General features: G+C 45.1%; 1 protein-coding gene across 1 annotated transcript in view; it reads left to right on the top strand.

The window, feature by feature from the left end:
- The first annotated feature begins 298 nt into the window (after positions 1-298).
- The window catches only part of DNAH1 (dynein axonemal heavy chain 1), a 64980-nt gene continuing 45708 nt past the window's right edge, over positions 299-19570 (top strand). The window contains exons 1-17 of the mRNA XM_054281039.1: positions 299-445; positions 1000-1072; positions 3550-3724; positions 4226-4382; positions 4912-5044; positions 5988-6149; positions 6668-6920; positions 8772-8929; positions 9731-9942; positions 11160-11455; positions 12463-12613; positions 13216-13409; positions 14299-14524; positions 15137-15256; positions 16056-16138; positions 17536-17677; positions 18763-18918. Of these exons, the coding sequence (XP_054137014.1) occupies positions 335-445; positions 1000-1072; positions 3550-3724; positions 4226-4382; positions 4912-5044; positions 5988-6149; positions 6668-6920; positions 8772-8929; positions 9731-9942; positions 11160-11455; positions 12463-12613; positions 13216-13409; positions 14299-14524; positions 15137-15256; positions 16056-16138; positions 17536-17677; positions 18763-18918 (2802 nt within the window). The 5' untranslated portion in view covers positions 299-334. The remainder of the gene's footprint in view (positions 446-999; positions 1073-3549; positions 3725-4225; positions 4383-4911; positions 5045-5987; positions 6150-6667; positions 6921-8771; positions 8930-9730; positions 9943-11159; positions 11456-12462; positions 12614-13215; positions 13410-14298; positions 14525-15136; positions 15257-16055; positions 16139-17535; positions 17678-18762; positions 18919-19570) is intronic.

Below are 19570 nucleotides of genomic sequence, written 5' to 3'. Positions count from 1 at the left end.
GGGAAGCCCCTGCTGCTTAAGGAAAGCAGCTTTTCTTGTGTATGCTGCTGGTTTTCCCACTCCAAACCCCATCTGGAATAATAAAGTGATCTGTTTCTCCAGGGTTAGTGAGCCATTGAGGCAGCTACATGAGTCTGATGGCCCCCAGGTCGTGAATGGTGTGGAATCAGGGGATGGAACCTTCCCTGTTACCCACTCATTGCAGCAAGTCAAGGATGTCCAGCGCTGTGGGAGGGTGTGGAGGAGTGCCAAAGATACAGTGTGCCAGGCTCAATGTCTTTCCACTCACAGGAAGCCCAGGGTTACGTGGCAGCGTTGTTGTTCTCCTGAGAAGATGGACAAAGCAAGAAAGGAATTGAGGGATTTTCTGAATAGGAGCCAACCTAGCACCAGCAGTGGGGCTTCTCCTGATGCCCCTACTCCAGGACCCTCCACTAGCTCAGGGGTAAGTGCAAAGAGCAGTTCTTTCTCCAGCAGTGTCCTGAAAGGAAAAGCCTGATGGTACAGCTGGTGTGGACACATACAGGCTTCACCCCAGGTCCCAGCCCTTCCTTTGCTGAGAGGCCTTTGTGCAAGACCTTGATCTTTACAAAGTGAAGCCACGAGGCTCATCCTGGTCAGAGCTGTGCTGCCTTCCTCTGTAGCCAGTGACAGCACTGTCACAATTGCCTGGTTTGGGATGCCAGTATGGCAGGGCAGGCTGTGGTTGTGGTGATATATGGCAGTAAAACCCTAATGACTGGCTGCCTAATCTGCCCCCAGCCAACATCCTAAGCTGACATCAGGCCACATGCTGCTGGGAGATCCCCTGCCTCTGTGCATTGGGCTGAACTTTCCAGGTATTTGTGTCTCTGAGCCTTTTCTGACCATTACTCACAGTCTCAGTTGTCCCTAAAGTCTGGTAAAGTCAGTCTTATAGTCACATTTTATCTCTGTATCTCTATGATCCCCACTCACACTATGCCACAACTGTGCTCTGACACTTCCCTTACATTCCAGGGTGCTTCTGGTGGCCCCCACACATCCCAGTCTTTGGTGAACCAGGCAGAGCAGGAGCAGCACACCCCTAAAGGTAAATGCACTGAGAGGGAGTGAGGTGGGGCAGGAAACTGGGCCGTAACTGCTCAGGTTGCCTATAGTGGGCATGGTGGAAATTAGGCTGCTGCCTCTGGGTTCCTGCTCTGCTTTCATTTTCAGTGCTCAGGAATGGTGCTGAGCTGCTTGAATATCCCGTGAAAAGTGAATTTCATTTAGGGGTGCAGCAAAGTGATCTGAGTGGGTGATAAAACCCTGCTTCCTTTTCTCCTGGATAGATCCACTTCCCCCAGAGTTCAGGGTGGACTGTGCTGGTGCCTGTGGGAGTTCTGGTCTTGCTGCCAGGAGAACACTGAATTTGCATGTGTTCTTACTGTGCATGGAGCCAGCAGTGTCCTTTTCCTGTGAAAATCATGGAGTGTTCTGAGTTAGAAGGGACCCACAAGGATCATCAAGTTAAACTGCTGGCCCAGCACATGACAACGCCAAAAATGGGACCTGCCTGTGAGAGCTGTATTTGGGATTTAGATATAGCCAAAATCATGGCCTTCCCTCACTTATTTATTCTGTACCCAGCTGCACCCCAGAGCAGATTGTTCTCCCTAGATGCAAGGGCTCTGTGTGTACAGAGCTGCTGGTGCCACCTGCTTACAAAAACTTGTGTCATGGATGCTCAAATATAGGAACAGAGAATGGTTGAAAGTTTACCAGCACTCTCCTGGCCCCTAGAGCACTCCTGGGGATATGGATCATAGACTGGCAGTGGGTGGGAAGAAAGTGTGTGTGTGAGAGGATTTTAGAGAAAGATGGGAGCTGTATATACCACCCTCCTGTGCTTAGATGTGACATTTATTTTCATGAGTGAGGACAAATGACTGCTTCCTCAAGTGAATCTTGACAAGCTAGACTCATCTTTAACAAGTGGAGACAGAACTCTATTTATGATCTGCTGCTTCTTCAAGGGGGAAGAAGCCATCAGGTTGGAAATGTAAATGCAAATGAAACACTAAGTATTGACATAAATAGTTGATAGTGCACAAAGTGCCATAATGGATGGTGCCAGGATTTGGCAACAGTAAAGTGACTAAATTGGAACAGCTGTGCTCCTTGACAACAAATACAAATCAGGGCCATTCTGTAAAGACCCCGGGCAAGAGATGTACACGAGGCTAAAGAGCTGCATTTTAGGGATTCCTCAAAATTACTTTATGGACCATGCAAGTGTTTAAGAGCACATTCATGCCAGGCTAGCTGCCCTTCCTGAGGGAGGGAAGTAGAGAGAGAGGAGCCCGTTAGTGGCTGTTTCCTTTAGTCTCTAAGCAGATAACGTACAGCTCCAAGGGTTGAGCCAGGGGCCATTTTAGAAGGACAAGGGAATGACCTCTTAGAGGACCCTTCCTGTACCTAACCATCCTGAAACATGTCTGGCTTTGGCATTATTGGCTGCTCTGCACAATTGCTTTGAAATCAAGGGTCACATCCATGACTCCAGAAGCACATGCAACACAGTGAACAATTGGGTTCAAAGCCTGACATTCAAAATACCCAGTTCCAAACCAGAACCTTAGGTTCTCCTTGATAGAGTGTGAAAGTTCATCAAAGGAAAATCTCTCTCACTCCACTAAAATCTATTTTTAGTTCAATGCTTAGCTCTGTCTAGGGAATAGTGCTTTTTAAAGCTTGCATGCAATTACTTAATTTAGGTTAAGCTTCAAATTCCCAGTTTGCTGCTGTTCTATTATTTGCAACTTGTTTAGCAATATAAACAGTTTGGTTTATTTATGGGGTAAATGACATGGTTTAATTTCTGCCAGTTCTTGGAAATGTGTACTTTTTTCTTAGTCCAAATTTCTCTTGAAAATGTTTGGCCAAATGGTGAGATTGTTGGCTGTTTAACTCAATTTTTTCTCACACCATTGCTGATGTGAGTGGGTGGTTTGATTGAGCAAAAGCTGAGAAGAGAGAGGTTTGTCCCAAGGTGTGAATAGGCACTTCAGGAGACAAAGATGACCTGTGCAGCTTCTTTTCCCCCATAATATTCATAAACCTTTTATCACTACCTTGACCAAGCTCCTCTCAGCCATGACTGACTCTTGGTCTCAGGGCCCCCCGGAGAGGCAGGGGGATCCTTTCTGAGGGTGATTGAAGCTGTGCATTAGAGACAATAATTGCCCACTGTCATGTAGATAGTCTGTAGCAAAGCTGGGAACGAAACAGAGCTCCTTAGAGCCAGGTCAGTGCCTTGGCTCCCAAAAATCTGCATGACAGTAATTCTCAGTGGAGTTTTCTTCTATGCCATTGTTTTGATACTGGAAAACCATAATCACATATTGTAGCAGGGAAAAAAAAGGTCTTTCTTTCTGTTTCTAATTTGATGTCTGCTTGATTTCTCTTACAAATCTAGTGAAGTGACTTCTGCAGACAACCCAGTACACAACAGAGTTCTCCTTTGTGTGTGAATGTAAAGCAAAGTGATGCCTGGTGGTTTCAGATGTGTTTCTCTTTGTTTCTTAGTCACAAAATTCAAGGTGCCTGCAAGCTTTAAAAGTCTCATGGAGGATCAAATGGTTGGACCATCCACTGAAATCCTTGCTGAGTCAGATTTCCCTGAACAATCATTTAAGCCCAAAGTGCAGATGCCTTTCAAACGTGTTCCAGGGCAAAACCCTAGGAAGGTTGAAGTAGAGAGGTAAGTAACCAGAAAGTGGCTAGAGGCATCACTGTGGAACAGACACAGCAGATTAGGGTGTTCACTTTTGCTTTTGAGGCATAGCATGTCAAAAATCCTTGAGGAAACCTTTTCCTGTAAGGCAGTATTCTCCAAAGTGGGGTGTGCATGAATTACAGAGGGTGCAGAAGACAATTCACTGGGATGTGGGAAGAAAACGTTGTTTTTTAATAGTGTTTGTCATATTTTTGTTTTGTTTTTTTTTTTAATTTCTGGTTTTGTGTATGCTCTATAATGTATTAGTACCATAGTACAGTATATAATTTATGGATTGGAGTAACTGATCTTTCTAAGTCACTTCCACTGAATTATTTTGTGCTATAAATGAGGAAATAGACATGGATGCAATGTGCACTAAAACTGGTTTTACCAATAGGGGTGCACAGTTTAAAAGTGGAGTTGTAGGCATGGGAATGCCTGTAGGCACATTAAGTGGTTATTTCCTCTTCTGATGTAATCCAGGAGGAGACGGCTGTATCTCACCTTTGACATTGCTGAGCTCCTGGCCAGCAAGGGGATAGACTCCAATCAGCTGATGCCAAGGCACTATGACCCTGACAGTATGCCACCTATTGAGGATACAAAAGATTCTGTGTTTCCCATCTACCTCCCATTACAGGTAAGAGAGGACATGAGTACTTGTGGTCTGTCTCATTACTTATATCGCAGGAGGTTTCTGAGGTTTCTGTGTCAATACTTAGCCAGTATTGACACAACAAGCAACAAAGCAAGGAAATGCTTTGGAGCTGGCTTGGGGCACTGAAGGGTCTCTACAAGATGCTGAGCATCTTCTGCAGGGTGCCCACAACTTCTATCAAAACTAATAGTGCTCCTCACTGGCTTTTGTGTGTCCAAAGGAAAGGTGTCTCATGTTTCCTTCTGAATGCAGTAGTCAGCAGTATTGCTGCAGGAAACCTCTCCGGGTGTTGGTTTGTTCTCCCTAGGAAAGGGCTGGAGGTACAAATACTGCTGCTTGGGAGAAAATTGTCAGCCAAATATCAGCACAGATTTTGCACCTGGACTGATTTCCATATTTTGTAGCCTATTTAAGAACTGCACGTTAATGTTTTCCTCTCATGAATTTTTTTATTGGGTGTTTTCTTGTTTCTGTAGTAAATCCTAATTTCCCTCATGTCCTTGCTTTTTAGGTATTTGACAATGATGAATTTGACTGTCGAACTCCAGAAGAGTGGATGTCACTAGGGCTGGAGCCAGGATCTTCTGATAGAAAGCCAGTGCCTGGAAAAGCACTTTTACCTACAGATGATGTACTTGGACATGGTAAAACTTGTATCAGTTCCTGCTCAAGCAGGGCAACACTAACGGTTACAGGCCCTTTCAGCAGAAGGGAACATGTCGATTCTGATGAGTGTAGCTCTGAAAAGCTGTCTCTCATTTTGGCCATGCTCAGGCAGTCAGAACCAGAGACCAGGATCTCACTGACTGCCAGTCCTGCCCTGGACCATTTCCACTTTGTTAAAGTTGCCTTTGCCTTTTGATTTTCTGTCATCACAGACAGAATTTCTCTTTATTGGTGCATAGCTATCTTCATGGAGTTAGGGTGTTCTAACTCCTAGGGCACAGTATGTTCTGCCTGGATTTCTCTGCAAGTGCAGGATCAGAAGACTACAGTGAACATGCAAGTAGTAAACCTGGGCCAAATTAAGTGATGTAGACATTGTTTTCCAATCATTTGGAGCCTTCTCAGTGAGAAGGCATTACTAGATACAGTTGTACTGATGCCCAGCTGTGGCTGCAGCTCACTTTAACACATCTGCAGTAGGTTTAAAGCCTGGGAACTGGCATCTGCAGCTCTGGAACAGCCTCCAGAGGCTTGGCTGTCTGCAAAACTGAAGCACAAAACATAAGCTCTGTGTATCCTTGGGCAGCCAGCATGTGATGGCTGAGTTCTGCCTGCAGCTGTCTTGGGGAGTTCTGCACCTGACCACTCCTCAGGTTGAATGGACAGCAATATGCTGTCCTGACCTGTATCCATACTGATATCAATATAAATAGATATCTGTCTGGTGTGTGCAAAACATTGAAAAATCTAAGCTGTAAAACCTAAGTTCATTATTTAATTGGTCACACAGAAACTCTGTGAGATTGACTGATATTCAAACAAGCAAATGGATTTGACTGTGGCATCACCACTTGGATCAGGAAAGTCCATTTGCTGGGACTCCAGGAGAACAGACTAACCCTGTTTTAATCGCTCTCTCAGATGACCCCAAAAGCCAGGAGTTGATCTACAAGTGGATTGATGTTGGTGTTCTGGATTATGACAAGGAGACAGATCTCTACTTGGTCCATAAAACAGATGAGAAAGGTCTGGTGCGTGACGAAGAAGGGAGACCCATCATCAATGGAGGAAGAACTCCAGAAGGTGTGTTTCAAATGAGGTCTTTTGGGACCTGTCATATAGTCTGAGAGCCAGTTTATTACCCATGCTTGTCCTAGGTGGACATGGGAAGGACACCAAGTCATTTAATCCCTTTCACTGTTATCTCTGTTGATATGTGTCTGTTACACTTATCTGAAAAAACCTCCAGGGAAGAGAACTCCACATCTTAATTTGATCCCGTTTGAGGTTTTCCCTTTGTAGACACCTTTCTTTTTATTCCTTCTCCCATCCTTCCTACCTTCAAGAAAAGTAAAATGTTGGGCTTTCTGGGTCAATGCCATTTTGAAAGGGAATGTGGACAGATTAAAATTAAGTACCCTTCTCCTGAAAGGTTTAGAGATGCTCCTTATCTCTTGCTGTCCTCTGCTTTGGTCCCTCATTTTGATCTCCCGCAAACAGCCCAATTATCCTGTCTGTCAAAAAGCTGCTGTCAGCACTGCAAGCCATTCTGAGTTTTGTTGTCGCTGCAGCCTCTGGTAAGCTGTACTTTGATTTCCCAGGAAGAGCTCCACTGCTGCCATGTCAGTACTGGGTGCCTCGGGTGTGCCTGCAGTTCCTGGCCGAGGACCCGCAGGTGTTTGCGGAGCGCGTGGCCTGCGCCGACAGCCTGCGCAAGAGGACGCAGGGGCTGCTCATGTACCACCTGTACGTGGACTGCATGCCCACAGAGGGGCTGGACACCATCAACGAGAAAAGCCTGCAGAGGGTGAAGCGCTTGGCTGTGCAGACTCCCAAAATGAAGGATGAGAAGAGGTAAAATTTTGGGGTTTTGTGGCTGAGATGACTTCTGAGGTATTGGAAAGTTTCTTTTTTCCCCAGCCCCACGACCAAAGAAGAAGTCGAGATTTGTTGGTTCTGCTTTTCAAGGTTGTTTATTTTTTCTTATTTATTGCATTCTTTCTTTGACCTGCTGAGATTTGTCCAGCAGGTCAGGTTGTGGCACAGTCTCCGCCCTTGGTGTGGTGTTAACTTTTTATACTAAGAACTGTGTGTACTTTATTTACAATAATTTTTCAATACCTGTGTTAGACAGTGTGTTTCTACTCTAAACCAATCAAAAAGTGTCACCATCTTAGCAGAAGATGAAGGACAAGAAGAAGGAGAAGGACAGGACACGCCTAAATTCTTCCATCTTGCTTCTTGAACCCCCATTCTAAAACCCCAAAATTCTACTTTTCCCTCTGTGACAAATTAACTATTATTCTACTCAAACTCTTGTGGCTTGTAAATCCTCACACAAAGTTGGTAATTGTTTCCATGGTCTAAAATCAAAGGTACAGGTGTTTTTGACTCCATGCCAGGGTCTCTGAGCCCCTTGCCAGGGTCTTGAGTCACCCAGGGCAGCCAGAGGAATGTCCTGGGTCCCAACAGTAAAGCATCCTGTACTTGTCTGGGGGCTCAGCCTCCCTTCCATAAACATTGTGGGACTTCATAGGGCTGCAAAACAAGTGTAAGTGGAGGCAGGTCTTGAGCAGCCAACTCACAGACCATGGGTCTCACCTGCCTTCCATTCTGTTCATGAGCACATCATGCAGTTGCCCAGAGTGGCATCAGAAGGAGGCAGATGGCAGCCCCAGGGACACGTGTACAGTTGGGCTGTCAGTGTTCCCAGCTGAAGTAGTTTCCATATGCAGACCCACCAAGCCATGCTTACACCTGCAGTTAAGTGGCCTTCAACAGCAAGAAGGTTGACAAAAAATGGCATGGCTGACCTTGCTGTCCTCCCTGTGCTTTTGAGGAACAGATCAGTCATTGCTGTACTGATCTGCAGACCACCCGTTGTCTCCAGAGACCTGGCTGTTGTCTGCTGGTGACCCTTCTGCCTATTAAGAGCTGCTAAAACAAATCAAAATAAGATCTGCACAGGGGAAGGCAAACAGAACGGGAGATCTCCACCTGAATATAATGGAGTATCTCTTTGTGATGCAGTTCATATTGGGGAGGCATTTTAATGTCCCTGGCCTGATGAATCATGAGCCACTGATGGTGTTGCTGGGAATCAGCCGTGACTGATTGCCTTGCTCAGAAATAGGAAGGTGTGAGGAGCTGCATGGTCTGCCAGCCTGAACTGGAAAGTAGGAGAGTAATTAGTCTCTGTGAGCAGAACTACAGGGATAAAGAAAAGTACTCTGTCTCCTGGAGGTAAAGGATGATGATTTCCTAAGGCAAATGGAGCAGGGTTTCAGCACTTACGTGAGTGTTCTGGCTGAGGAAATGGACAACAGGAGGCAAATGGGAGGCCAGCTTGGATAGCCCACTTTTCCAGAACTGCCAGCTACTTTCTTTAGTTGGTGGTTATTTCTCCTTCCCTCTGTAATGTTTCTACCTAGTGGAGATGTTGCTTTGGACTGAAAAGACACTTAGAGAGGCTACAGTCCTAGTCCTCACTCCCTGCTTGCCTCTATCATTAAAAGCCCAGTTGATACCTTTGCTGGCTGCTTCATTGTCTGCACAATTCTCCTGATGTGTTGAGTGGTAGGTGGGCTTCTGGGTTAGCACATTTGGGAGGGAGGGAGGGAGGGAGGGGTGGAGTTTGCAGTGAAGCTACAGACATACACATGCTCAAATGCCGTGGGTTCTCAGTGTTTCTGTGTCTTGTAACAGCATGTTAGACCAAATAAGCACCCTGGAGAAAGAAGTGAAATTAGACTATAAACACACCATGAACATGATCAGCTTTGACAGAGTCGTCGCTTCCAAACCCGAGATGTTTTCTTTTGTTACCCTTCCAGACAAAGAGCAGAAGGAAGCACCAGAGAAAGGTAGGGGACACAGTGAAGCAGTTTGCTTTCTTGTCTTTGATAGGATTCGTGGTTTGCTGTAGGAACTCTCGAGTTCATAGTAATAATTAGAGCTCACAAGGGGCAGCAACAGGAGATTATGTGAGACTTTTGAGTATGTCTCCTCTTTTTTAGGGTATATTTCCATGCTCATGTTACCTCAGTATAATTAGAACTCATCAGCTAAGCTGCAGTAGTTCTGCAAGTGTACCCTTAATGGCACCAAATGTTTGGCAGTGTGATTGGCTTGCCACTGTGCTAGGGCTGACTGCCTTGCCTTTGCTGTGTCCAGCTGGGAAGTGCCTCAGGTGGGGAAGAGGGCTCAGGCTCCTTCAGAGCCCCAAACAGCAGGAAAATGGCCCCACTAAAAGATGGGAGGGGAGCACATTTTGTGCACTTCAATTTTCCAAAAGCAGGAAGCCTTGAGGTGCTTCACAAGTGGCCTCTCACAGATGAGATGACTCAGCTGTGCCTTGGAGCCTCAGTAGGAAGTTTCTTGAGTTCCAATGTTCTATCACATGGAGACTTCATGAGCCAAAGCCTTTGGAGGGTCAGGCACCAAGACAGCACCTCAGCCCCTAATGGGAGGCTGCAGAAGGTCTCTGCAGCAGAGCAGAGACTCCCTCTTTCATCCAGCCCTCTGCTGAAGCTGCTGCATGATAAAGCCCTGTGCATTGGAGCAGAGTCCTTTTCACAAGTGCTTCCCAAAGGGGCCTGTAGTCTAAAAACAGAAGCTGAAATGGCTGTTGCAGGCAATGACATTATTTCTTTTTTTGGTGCTAGGGATCGTTCCTATCCCAGACTATCCTTTCCGTAAACGACGGAGAGAATTCAACTTCCTCTCACTCCTGGCCAGGCCAGAAGCCATCCATCTCTTTGCACAGGTACAAGATGAGTGCAACAAGGCAGCTGTCCTGTCTCTGTTTAACACAACTGTAACCAAACTTGTCTCTCTGGAGGAATTTGAAGAGATCCAGACTCAGGCCTTCACTCAGGTGAGCAGAGGAGTTGTGAGGGATGAACACATGGAGCAGGCAGCAGTGCTAGATGATGCAGCAGCTGCAGATTGATCTTCTGGAAACTGATGAGCTGTCAAAGGAGACATCATGTTTGGGGCAGGGAGGAATTTGCATGTGCCTGTCAAATTTATTGGGATATGGGGAGAGTGGGCTGAAAGAGTCATGGTGGTTAGGATCAGCCAATGCTGACCATGCTCATAATGTGTTAAACAGGTGCCCATATAGGGCTGCAGCCCTTCTTTCCTTCACCTGGTTTATACACAGATAGGGGTCCTGGTTGGCACTCAAATTTCTCTTTAATTTTTTCCTTTTATTTCTTTTTCATTATTTCCCCATCTGTCCAGCTGCAAGGCACAAGATCCTTGATTCCTCCTGAAACACTCATGGGGATAATGCTTTTCTACACTCTATGTTCTTTATATGCTTAATTAAATTACTCTGTTTGCAATGCCAATAGAGAGAGTAGGACAAAAAATTGCAGCTCTGTGGTAATTCCCACCAGAGGTTCTTCATGTCCTCTGACTAAGGGCAGCACATTGCACCCTGGATGTGGCCACATGGAGTAACTTGCACAGGGTTGCACACTAAATCAGTGGCAGAGAATGTGCTGGTCCTTCCCAGTCCTGTGCTGTTTCAGCTAGGCAGTGTTGTCATCCCCTCAGTGACTAAGGTTCTTTTAGTACACACAAGCAGCAAGCTGCCTGTGGAGCAGAAGTGACACTTGGTGGTATTTTAATAAATTAAAATACTGCAAACTGCTGCTGCCCTTGGCTTCTTCTGCTCTTTCTTCTCACTTGTCAAGAGAAGACAACGTTCTGTCCTTTATGTGCTCATCACACTGTCTACACAACTTTTTGTGAGGGACCCTGACACAGACAGCTCCAGGGATGCCACTCTATAGAAAAGAGGAAGCAAACTGTGAGCAAAACAGAGAATAGAGCACTCCCACTTTTTAATATCAGGCTTTCTTTTTGTAGGTCTTTTATCAGTGCAGGAGATGTATGACCAGGTTCAGATATCTCATGTGGCGGGGGGGAGGTTGAGAGCTACTTTTAGCTACCACAGCTCTGAGAGAAGAGTTTCCTTTCACAGCAGAGAAAGCTCCAACAGCCCCCGTTAGTAGCTCACCTTGCCATACTACTTTCCCATCAGCCCTCAGAGGATTACTCAGCTTGCTTTTTTCTTTGCCCTAGGTTCAGGAGTTTCTCAAGGGTACTTGGATTGATTCCATAAAGACTGCAATTAAGAGCAGCCTTGAAGATGCAGGCAAATGGTTCAACCTGGAGGAGAGTGACTGGGACGCCTACCAGAGCTCCAAGCTGTGTAAGCTGATGGAGCGCATCAGGTTCATGCTCCAGGACTCTCTGCGCTACCTGGTGCAGAACTCGCTCATCAGCTTCACCCAGTTTGTGCTGGATGCTTGCCAGTGTGTCCTGGACTGCTCAGAGGACATGGAATGGGGACCTGACATCACCAACAGTCCCTACGTGTAAGAAAGAAAGAAAACTAAGAAATAGAAAGAGCAGAGGAGAGTAGTGTTGTTGTTTTTTTAACTACTGTTCTGCAAGCGAGCTTTGCTCTGTGTGGGGCCTTTAAGCTGGGCAGTTTTCCCTAATCCTCCACCTGACATGTTCACTGGAGTATGGAGGAAGGACACAGAGCTGGCTGCTCTGTTAGCACAGCTTTCCAGCTGCAGTTACTGATATGGAGCAGCCCATCAGATCCAAGGTCTGCTGCTTTGATGTACTGTTCTAAAGATCAGCCACCTCCAGCGTTCTTGGGGGAGCAAATTGTTACTGCTGATTTTTTTCTGAATGCCAGGAAGAAAACCAGGAGCATGGCTGCTTAATTCTATTCTTAGATGAAACCTCAGAATTGGAATCTATCCTGGGATCTCTAAAGAATACCAAATTTAAGTTATCACAGTGCCTAAAATTTTATTCCATTGGACCTTGATTCAAGGATTTTTGCTTTTTGTGGTATTAAAGAAGGAACATTTAGAAATGGAAAACCAGAAGTAAAAAAAGAAAACAAAAACCTGCCACTCACATGAGGCTTCTTACGTTTAAATCAGTGGAAGTCTTGACACTGACTTCAGCTAATCCTGAGCCAGGCTGGTCACATGCAAGATTAGAAATACTAATATAACTTCCAGAAGGTGCATTTTAGGAATATGTTGGAGATACTGAATTTGAAAAACTACTCCAGTTTTTCTGTAAAGCAGCTCCAATTCTCAAGATAAGGTTATGACTTTGGGGGATCCTGATATGTCATGATTGATGGTTCTTTCACCTTTGATTAAAAAGAGTTCTCAGTGTCTTTACTGTTAAATTGAGAACACAGTGTTTTATATCTTCATCTGCATGAGACAGTCCTCTTCTCCTTTGCTTTCCTTTCCTGTCCAGGAGGCATTTCAGTATCAGCACCAGAGCAATACAGTTGTGTGTCATATTCTCAAAAAGCATCCCTGTTCTTTCTTATCTCTTCCCACCACAGGTCTCAAAGGAATCCACTCTTTTTAACAGACATTGAGCTAGACATCACTGGTGTCCTCTTCAGCCCCTCTGTGGAGAGTGTTGAGACATCTCTCATTTCTCTGTTTGACAACGGGATCCTGGCGACCCACAGCATCCCACAGCTGGAGCAGGTGAACACTTCTGCATCACCAGGGATACAGCTGTGCACATGCCAGTGCATTGCAGCTCAGCACAGACACCCCTGAGCTTGTACTGAGGGAGGGAGGGAGGCAGGTGCACAAGTGGGTACTTGGAAATTCAGTTAAATTACTCTGGGCACAGCACTGTGCTAATGCAGTTCTGTTCTGACAGGATTTCTTCAGTCTCCCCAACCTTGTAGCTCTTTTGTCTGCTGGTTGTTTCTGCTTTGGTGCTGCAGGTTGTGTGGACACACGGACACTCTGGTTGCCCTAAGTGCATGGTGGCTGGTAAAAGCAGACTAATAAAGGAGTCTTTCCTTCATAAAGGAAATAGCACTGTTTCCAGTTCTGTTTGATGCAAGTCCCTTCTGCATATGCATCCTTCTGTCTGCTACTGTGAAAGCCCTCTCTCCCTAGGTCCTCGTTCTTTGAGGAGGAGGGCACATAAAACTGATCAAACAATTCCTGACACAATGTAGAAGTGTGGACTGCAGGAGTTCCCAAAGGTGCCACCAGGGATTGCTTTGCCCCTCACCTGAGGAGGCACAATTAGCTCTGTTTGTCCTGAAAGACCTCTCCCCTTCCTCTTGCAGTATGTGTTGGTGAACATGGAGATCCCAGGCACCCCCATGCTGGAATCAGTGGGTTTGCAAGAGCCAAAAGTAGAAGAGCTACGTGAGGCTCTGCGCTCTGCTGTTCGAAAGACTCGGATCCCTCTGCAAGCCTATGGCAAGAAATATGAGAAGTTCTTAGAGATAAATAACAATGACATCCAGTACTTCCTAAAGTAAGTGGCTTCTGACAAAACCCCAGTGACCCCAATGACAAGCCTTTGTGGAAGCTTTTGTGTGGATGTGCTGATGTGAGGGTGTGGGGCTGTTCTGAGACCACGTGCCTCCAATGTGAGATCAGGCCCCTGTCAGAGGCTGCCTTCAGTCATGGGTGACAGTCCATGCTTTTAGAGGACATTGGTGGTGGCACTGGGAATCTCTTCCTGCCTCTGACAGCAGTCACATTCCTGTCATGCTCGTCAGTGTAATTGGAGATATTAATGGCCCCAAAAATGAATCATCCTGTTTGAGAATCCAGTTAGCATACTTGACTCTGACCTCCTTCCTATAGTGTCTGCTCAGGCTGGTAGCATTCTGTAGAAAGTAATGTTTTCTTTTGTTTCAACCTCATTGTTTTCATTGCCAAAACTCTTTCCACCTATTCTGTCCTTTAGCTTCTGTTACTTTAATGGACTTCTTTAATGGACTTTGTTACTTTAAAGACTGTTTAGTCTTCTGTTTTCTCCAAACAGTGAGAATGAAGCCCTTTTCTTTTTTCTTATTCCAGCTTAATCAATTTACAAATCCCATCTGATAAATTCCTGTCTCTCCCCAGAATACACTGAATTGCCTACCCTCCCCTGAAGTGCCTCCTGATCTTGCCCTGTTTACACTAGCAAGGTTTTTCTCTCCCTCTCTTCTTGCCATATTTCCTCTTTCATCTGTTTTTTATACTCCTTTTCTGCAGCTAGAATATCTGTGCTCTTATTCCACTCTGCACCTATTGTGGAAATGTATGCCTTATTAATTTCATGTCTTGATCCTTTGAGTGGACACAAACAGCCTGGATGCTGAAATATTCTAAAGGTCTACACAGCCATTTTTTATTGGTCTTTTAATTTACAGAAGCTATGAAGAGCAATTTCCACCCACTCAGGAGGTGACAAAGATAGTAGAAACATATTTGTCTGACAAGGAGACCCTGGACCACCTTCTACCTAGTTCTCTTATCATTGGGCCCTTTCAAGTCAAGATAGAACACATTAGGCTTAGTCTGTCTGATAAACACAAAGCCCTTGCCACTGCCATGTTGGACATGCTGGCTAAAACCCTCCATTCACAGGTGCAGAAAGTAAGTCAATGGTTCAATGTATTATCTGTTTCTGTCTTGTCTTGTCCTGCTTTTGAAGTCGCTGTGTTTTTGTGAAGTGACTAGAAGGCCACATTCATGAGGGTATTTTAAATATCACACTGGGCTGATTGCTTAAAATTGAAATTATTGAGGACATATGCAAACTCAACCAAATGAAGAATTAAATATATTTAATAAATTACATGCCTGAAAGCTGTAGCTCTTGAGATTAAATTCTTCAAGACTTTGCCATTTTACAAAAATATGTTGGTGAATTGAAAAGATCTGTCTAGCCGACAACTGAAAAGTCCTTCTGCTTCCTCTGAGGATAACTGGAATATAGGCAATGGCCTCTGCCAGCTGATTGTCTAAATCTGTTATTATCATCATTTTCACTACATACCTGCAGTTCCCCTTCCTCTTTTTTTGGCAGTCTCATTCAGTTTGAACTGCAATGGGTGAGATGGATGGGAAAAGAAAAACCAGAGCAGGACTGTGTACTCATCCCTTAGACACCTTCAGAATGGGAAGTGGGTGGATTGGGGCAGGTTTCCCAGTTTGTCTATTAGCACTTGGTGAGTCTCTGATGGTGTTTGCTATGTCCTGCTGCAGATCTGTGAGGCGTATGAAGCCATCAGCACCAAAATGCACGAGAGACCAACGAACATCGAGGAGCTGGTTGAGCTGAGGGACTGGCTGAAAGGAGTGCCAGAGCAGCTGGCAGTGCAGGAGGTGGGGCAGGCTGGCTCTCCTTGGCACAGGGCATCAAGGGAAGTGAGGAGGAAATTTGTCAATGCAATGTGTGGTGTCTCAGAAGTAGAATTCCAGGTTTTTTTACTTGCATATCTTTGTGTGCAATGCCACAAGATTCCTGGCTTTGTATTTTTATAATTCCTAAGATTTGTATTTTTAAATATACATATCATAAATTTAAATCTCTTTGCAAAACAAAATAGCAGTTAAAAATCTTGCCTAAAATAGTTACGTATGCATTTTGCTGCATTCATGATCCATTCTGCATTTGTGTACTGAATGGCTATCTTCTAAAAATGAACCCTCTTTTCAAGAAAATCTTTCTGTTACTCAGTGTTCAAATTGCTGTTAATATATTTTTTCTAATAGGACATTTTAGCACTGAGTTTTTTCAAAGTTATTTGAAGTGTAAGTCTTTTCCCAGCTGAACAAATGGGGAACAAAGGCATCAAGCTGTAAGCTGACTTGTCCATGGCAATGAGGGAACCTGGAGGATAACCTAAAACACTCAATTTCTGTCCAGCACTTTATCCACTAGGTCACACTTCTTTTCATTCCCATAGAACAGAGGGTGATGATGGCATGATCATTCACAGAACAAGGGGCTGTAAATCCATTCCCACTGTTCACATGGCACAGAAGCAGCCCACATCACTTTAAGCTTGTGTGACTAACGCTTTTCAAAGGCACCTCATGAAAATGAGGTGTACACCAGAGACTTGGAATCAGCATGGTCTAAAGGTGTCTACTTTTTTTCTCTTTCTCTCATCCTGTGCAGCAACTGATTGAGGAAGTCATGGAAGATTACAAGGTCATGGAAGACTTCCTTTACAATCTTACCGAAGAAGATTTCACTGACAAGTGAGCACAAGGCATTTCTCCCACTGTCAAAGTGGGACTTTTCAGCAATTACCATTCTCAGTGCTTCAGGGGCCATGTGTCTATCAAGGGCTCCTGCAGAACTTTTAAGTGTCTCTCAGGCTATATGAGCACCGAATTCTTGAAATGAAGTTTGTAGACAAGAAGTGTGAGTTCATGCTGCCTTCTGGCCTGGGGCAAGGCAAACTGGTAGCTATTAACCTGTTTAACATAGTAAAGCCCTTTTCTCTGGGTGGTTTTTTGGGGTTTTTTGGTTTTTTTGAGATACTTGTAAAGTCTCAAAGTGCACAGTTTAGTCTGTGCCTGAAACTAAATGAACACTTCCAAGATAGGAACACTCCCAGGGTTTTCTTAAAGACTAGGAAGAAATTTGAACCCTTATTATTTCTGAAGTTCTTCTCCAAGTATCTCCCTCTTAGTTTTATTATTCCAGTTGTGGCCTGACTATGCTCCAATAGCAGAGACAGCCCACAAACACAACTACAAGGCTTCTAAAGCTTGCTCAACCCAGGAAGCACTTCTCTTATGACATGTACTTGGTCCAGTATGTCTGCAACCTGAGTGAGTCTGTGCAGAGTGCTCCTGAAACTAGAAACATGGGGTGCAAGGTGCAAAAACCCCACAGAAGCTGCAGGAAAGCAGCTCAGCCCCAGGCCAGCTTGGAACAGGCATGGCTGTATTCCCACTGCCCAGACCTGTCCCAGGCAGGACTGGTAGGAGATGGCTGCATCCCCAGGTGCTGGAGGGGTGTGACCTCCTGTGAGTGTAGTGTGCAAACCTTGTACTGGCACTGCACACAGGCTGAGGGTCCAAGTGGAGGCAGAAATGGGTGGGCTGTGGCTGAGCAAGAACCAAGAAACCTGCCTTGGCATGAGCAGCCAATTCCTGCAGCCTTTCTTGGATCTACAATGCTCTCCCCAGGGCACTCTGCAGAATCCAGGGCTTCCCTGTATCTGGGTTACGCTGGCCCCTCACTGCCCTGCTTAACAGGAGACTGGCTTTTTCAGTAGCCCTGAAAAGCCATAAGCCGAGACTCTGACCCCATTTTTTTCAGTTCCTTGCAAATACATTCAAAGACAGACATTCCCTCTGGATGCCAACTGTTATTTTGCTGTCTCCTAGCTTTTCAGCAGTGTAGTGGATTTGTTCCTTTTAAAAAGGCCCTCCACTTCTCCCCAGCTCTCTCCAGCTGAATAGCCTAGTCACAAGGACTGCATATCAACAAGACAAGCTGGAAAAAAATGTTTTGTTGAAACCACATGTGTTTCTGTTGTTGTAAAGCCTCCTTGTTTGGTGGGATTTGGCTTTCTCATTCTGTGATTTTCAGCATTTCAAACATATGCTCAAGAAGCTTGTCTCTTTGTATCATGTGGGTGCAGGTGGACTGCCAGTTACTGGCCAGTGAAAATGTCCATGGAGTCAGAGTCCGTTCGGCTCCAGCACGTAGACGATGAGGAAAGATTTCGCAAAACGCAGATTGCGGATCAGAAGGCATTTCAAGAGAAACTGGAGGAAATGCAGGTATTAAGCCCCTGACAATGAACTGTCCATAGAAGGGCATCTTGAAGCTCTTGTCGTCAGCCAAGAGGGAAACTTTCAGATGAGATTTTACTCAGATGAGTTTGTTTTGAGGTGAATGTGTTGTTAGACCAAATATTAACACACCCTCCCTCGGTTTTTTGTTGGCTTTTGATTAAGAGTTTCCTTTTTGTGTGAAAGACAAGACTCTGCAGAAATACTCATTTTTTCATTGAGAAGGTGTTTATACAGTGCTCCAATTCTTGGTGCTCAGGCAACATGGGCACCTCCTTTTTCTTTTTTGTGTACTCAGTTCCCTGCAGAGCATCTCCTGTGGTGCGCTGCCATCAAGGGGGAAAATACAGCATTCAGCCATGGAACTCATCTTGTGGGAAAAGACCCTGAAATAATTGCAGAGTTTTGGAGCTGAGATACCTCTGGTGTCTGCTAAAACACTCTGAATTTTATTTTTTCCTTAGAAGCTCTTAAATTCAGGGGGAAAAAAGGCCATTTTAGAAAGGTGGAATCACTGACCTAGATTTTCTTGGAAAGAGGTTCCCAAAATGATAATACCCCAACACTGGATCAAAAAACCCAAACAAATAAAAAAACAAACCCAAAGCAAAATCCAAACCAAACAAACAAACCCAAGCCACCGAAACAAAACATGAAATTTATTAGAGAAGCTCTAGATATGTGTTGTTAAACAATTCTTGGAAACAAACTGAGTGACTAGTAGAGATATCATTTGCACTTTACTGGTTCTGTAGCAAATATCAGTGTAAATTCAGCATCAAATTTGGGCACAGATTTACTGTTCCTATTCCTTGGGGATTAACTGTTGTCACAAAGAGGACAAGCAGCTGGTCATTGCATTTGCAGTTTCCTCCACCTGACCAGTGGTTATTGCTTCTCCTCACCACTTTCATCATGGTCTAAACAGAAATGAAATTCTTTTGGGGGAGGTGAAATCACAAGCATGAAAATCTCGCCTTTGAATGTAACAAAGAGCACACCAGGAAGCTGTTATCTCTAGAAGCAGCACTCAGCTTCAGAGTCCCAACTTGTGCCTGCCTTTTCTCTTCCAGCTGACTGTAGGTGGATTTTCTGTCCAGTCAGACGTTAACCAAGCCCATGAGCTGGCTGAAGATGCAAGGGATGTCCGGAAGCAGCTGAAGGAGCTCCAGGAGTTCGCAGTTCTCTACAACAACAGGGAAAGACTCTTTGGCATCAAAGTTACAGATGTAAGTGTCAGGTCCTGTACCCACAGGACTGATTTTTGCTGGGATTTCTGGGTGGTAGGTAGAGCAAATAATGAGACATAGTTCCTCAGGGAGGAATCCTTCATGCTGCTTTGGTTTATCTGGGGAACTGCTCCTCAGTCCTGTAGATGGGCTACACTGCTTCATCACTCCACTGGGCTGCAGAAGAGCCAATCCCAGGCAAATGTGGAAGGCTGCTCAGGGTCTGATATTTCCACTATTTCTGTGAGGGACTTTGGATGCCCACAGTGAGATCTGAGAGATGTTCATGAGGAGAAGTTGGTTGGGAAGATCTTGAAGCAGCACTTAGGATGCATCCATTTCTGTGAGGCTGTTGCTGCAGGTCTATGGGTGTGAATGCAAGTGGTTGCAGAGTGGGTGCTGGCAGCTGGCTGGGCTTGGAGCGTGGTGTTCTCCTAAGGCAACAGTTTATATAGTTGTAAACACTCATTTTGCTTGTAGCTGCTCAGCTGCCAGTGAGTCATTGTCATCCACATCCAGCCAAGTCTGGCTGCAGACCAGAAGTGGAGTTCACATGATGATCCTTTCCTACCCTTCAGTCTCTGGTTACTTCTCCTTCCCTGTAAGGAGCCAAGTTTTAGTATGATAATGGTGTGTGCTTTCACTGATGGTG

The sequence above is a fragment of the Melozone crissalis genome, unplaced genomic scaffold (assembly GCF_028551555.1).
Source record: "Melozone crissalis strain CALT ecotype California unplaced genomic scaffold, PUWL_Pcris_2 ptg000029l_1, whole genome shotgun sequence".
NCBI classification, from domain to species: Eukaryota; Metazoa; Chordata; class Aves; order Passeriformes; family Passerellidae; genus Melozone; species Melozone crissalis.
This window is presented reverse-complemented; position numbering and strand designations above follow the sequence as displayed.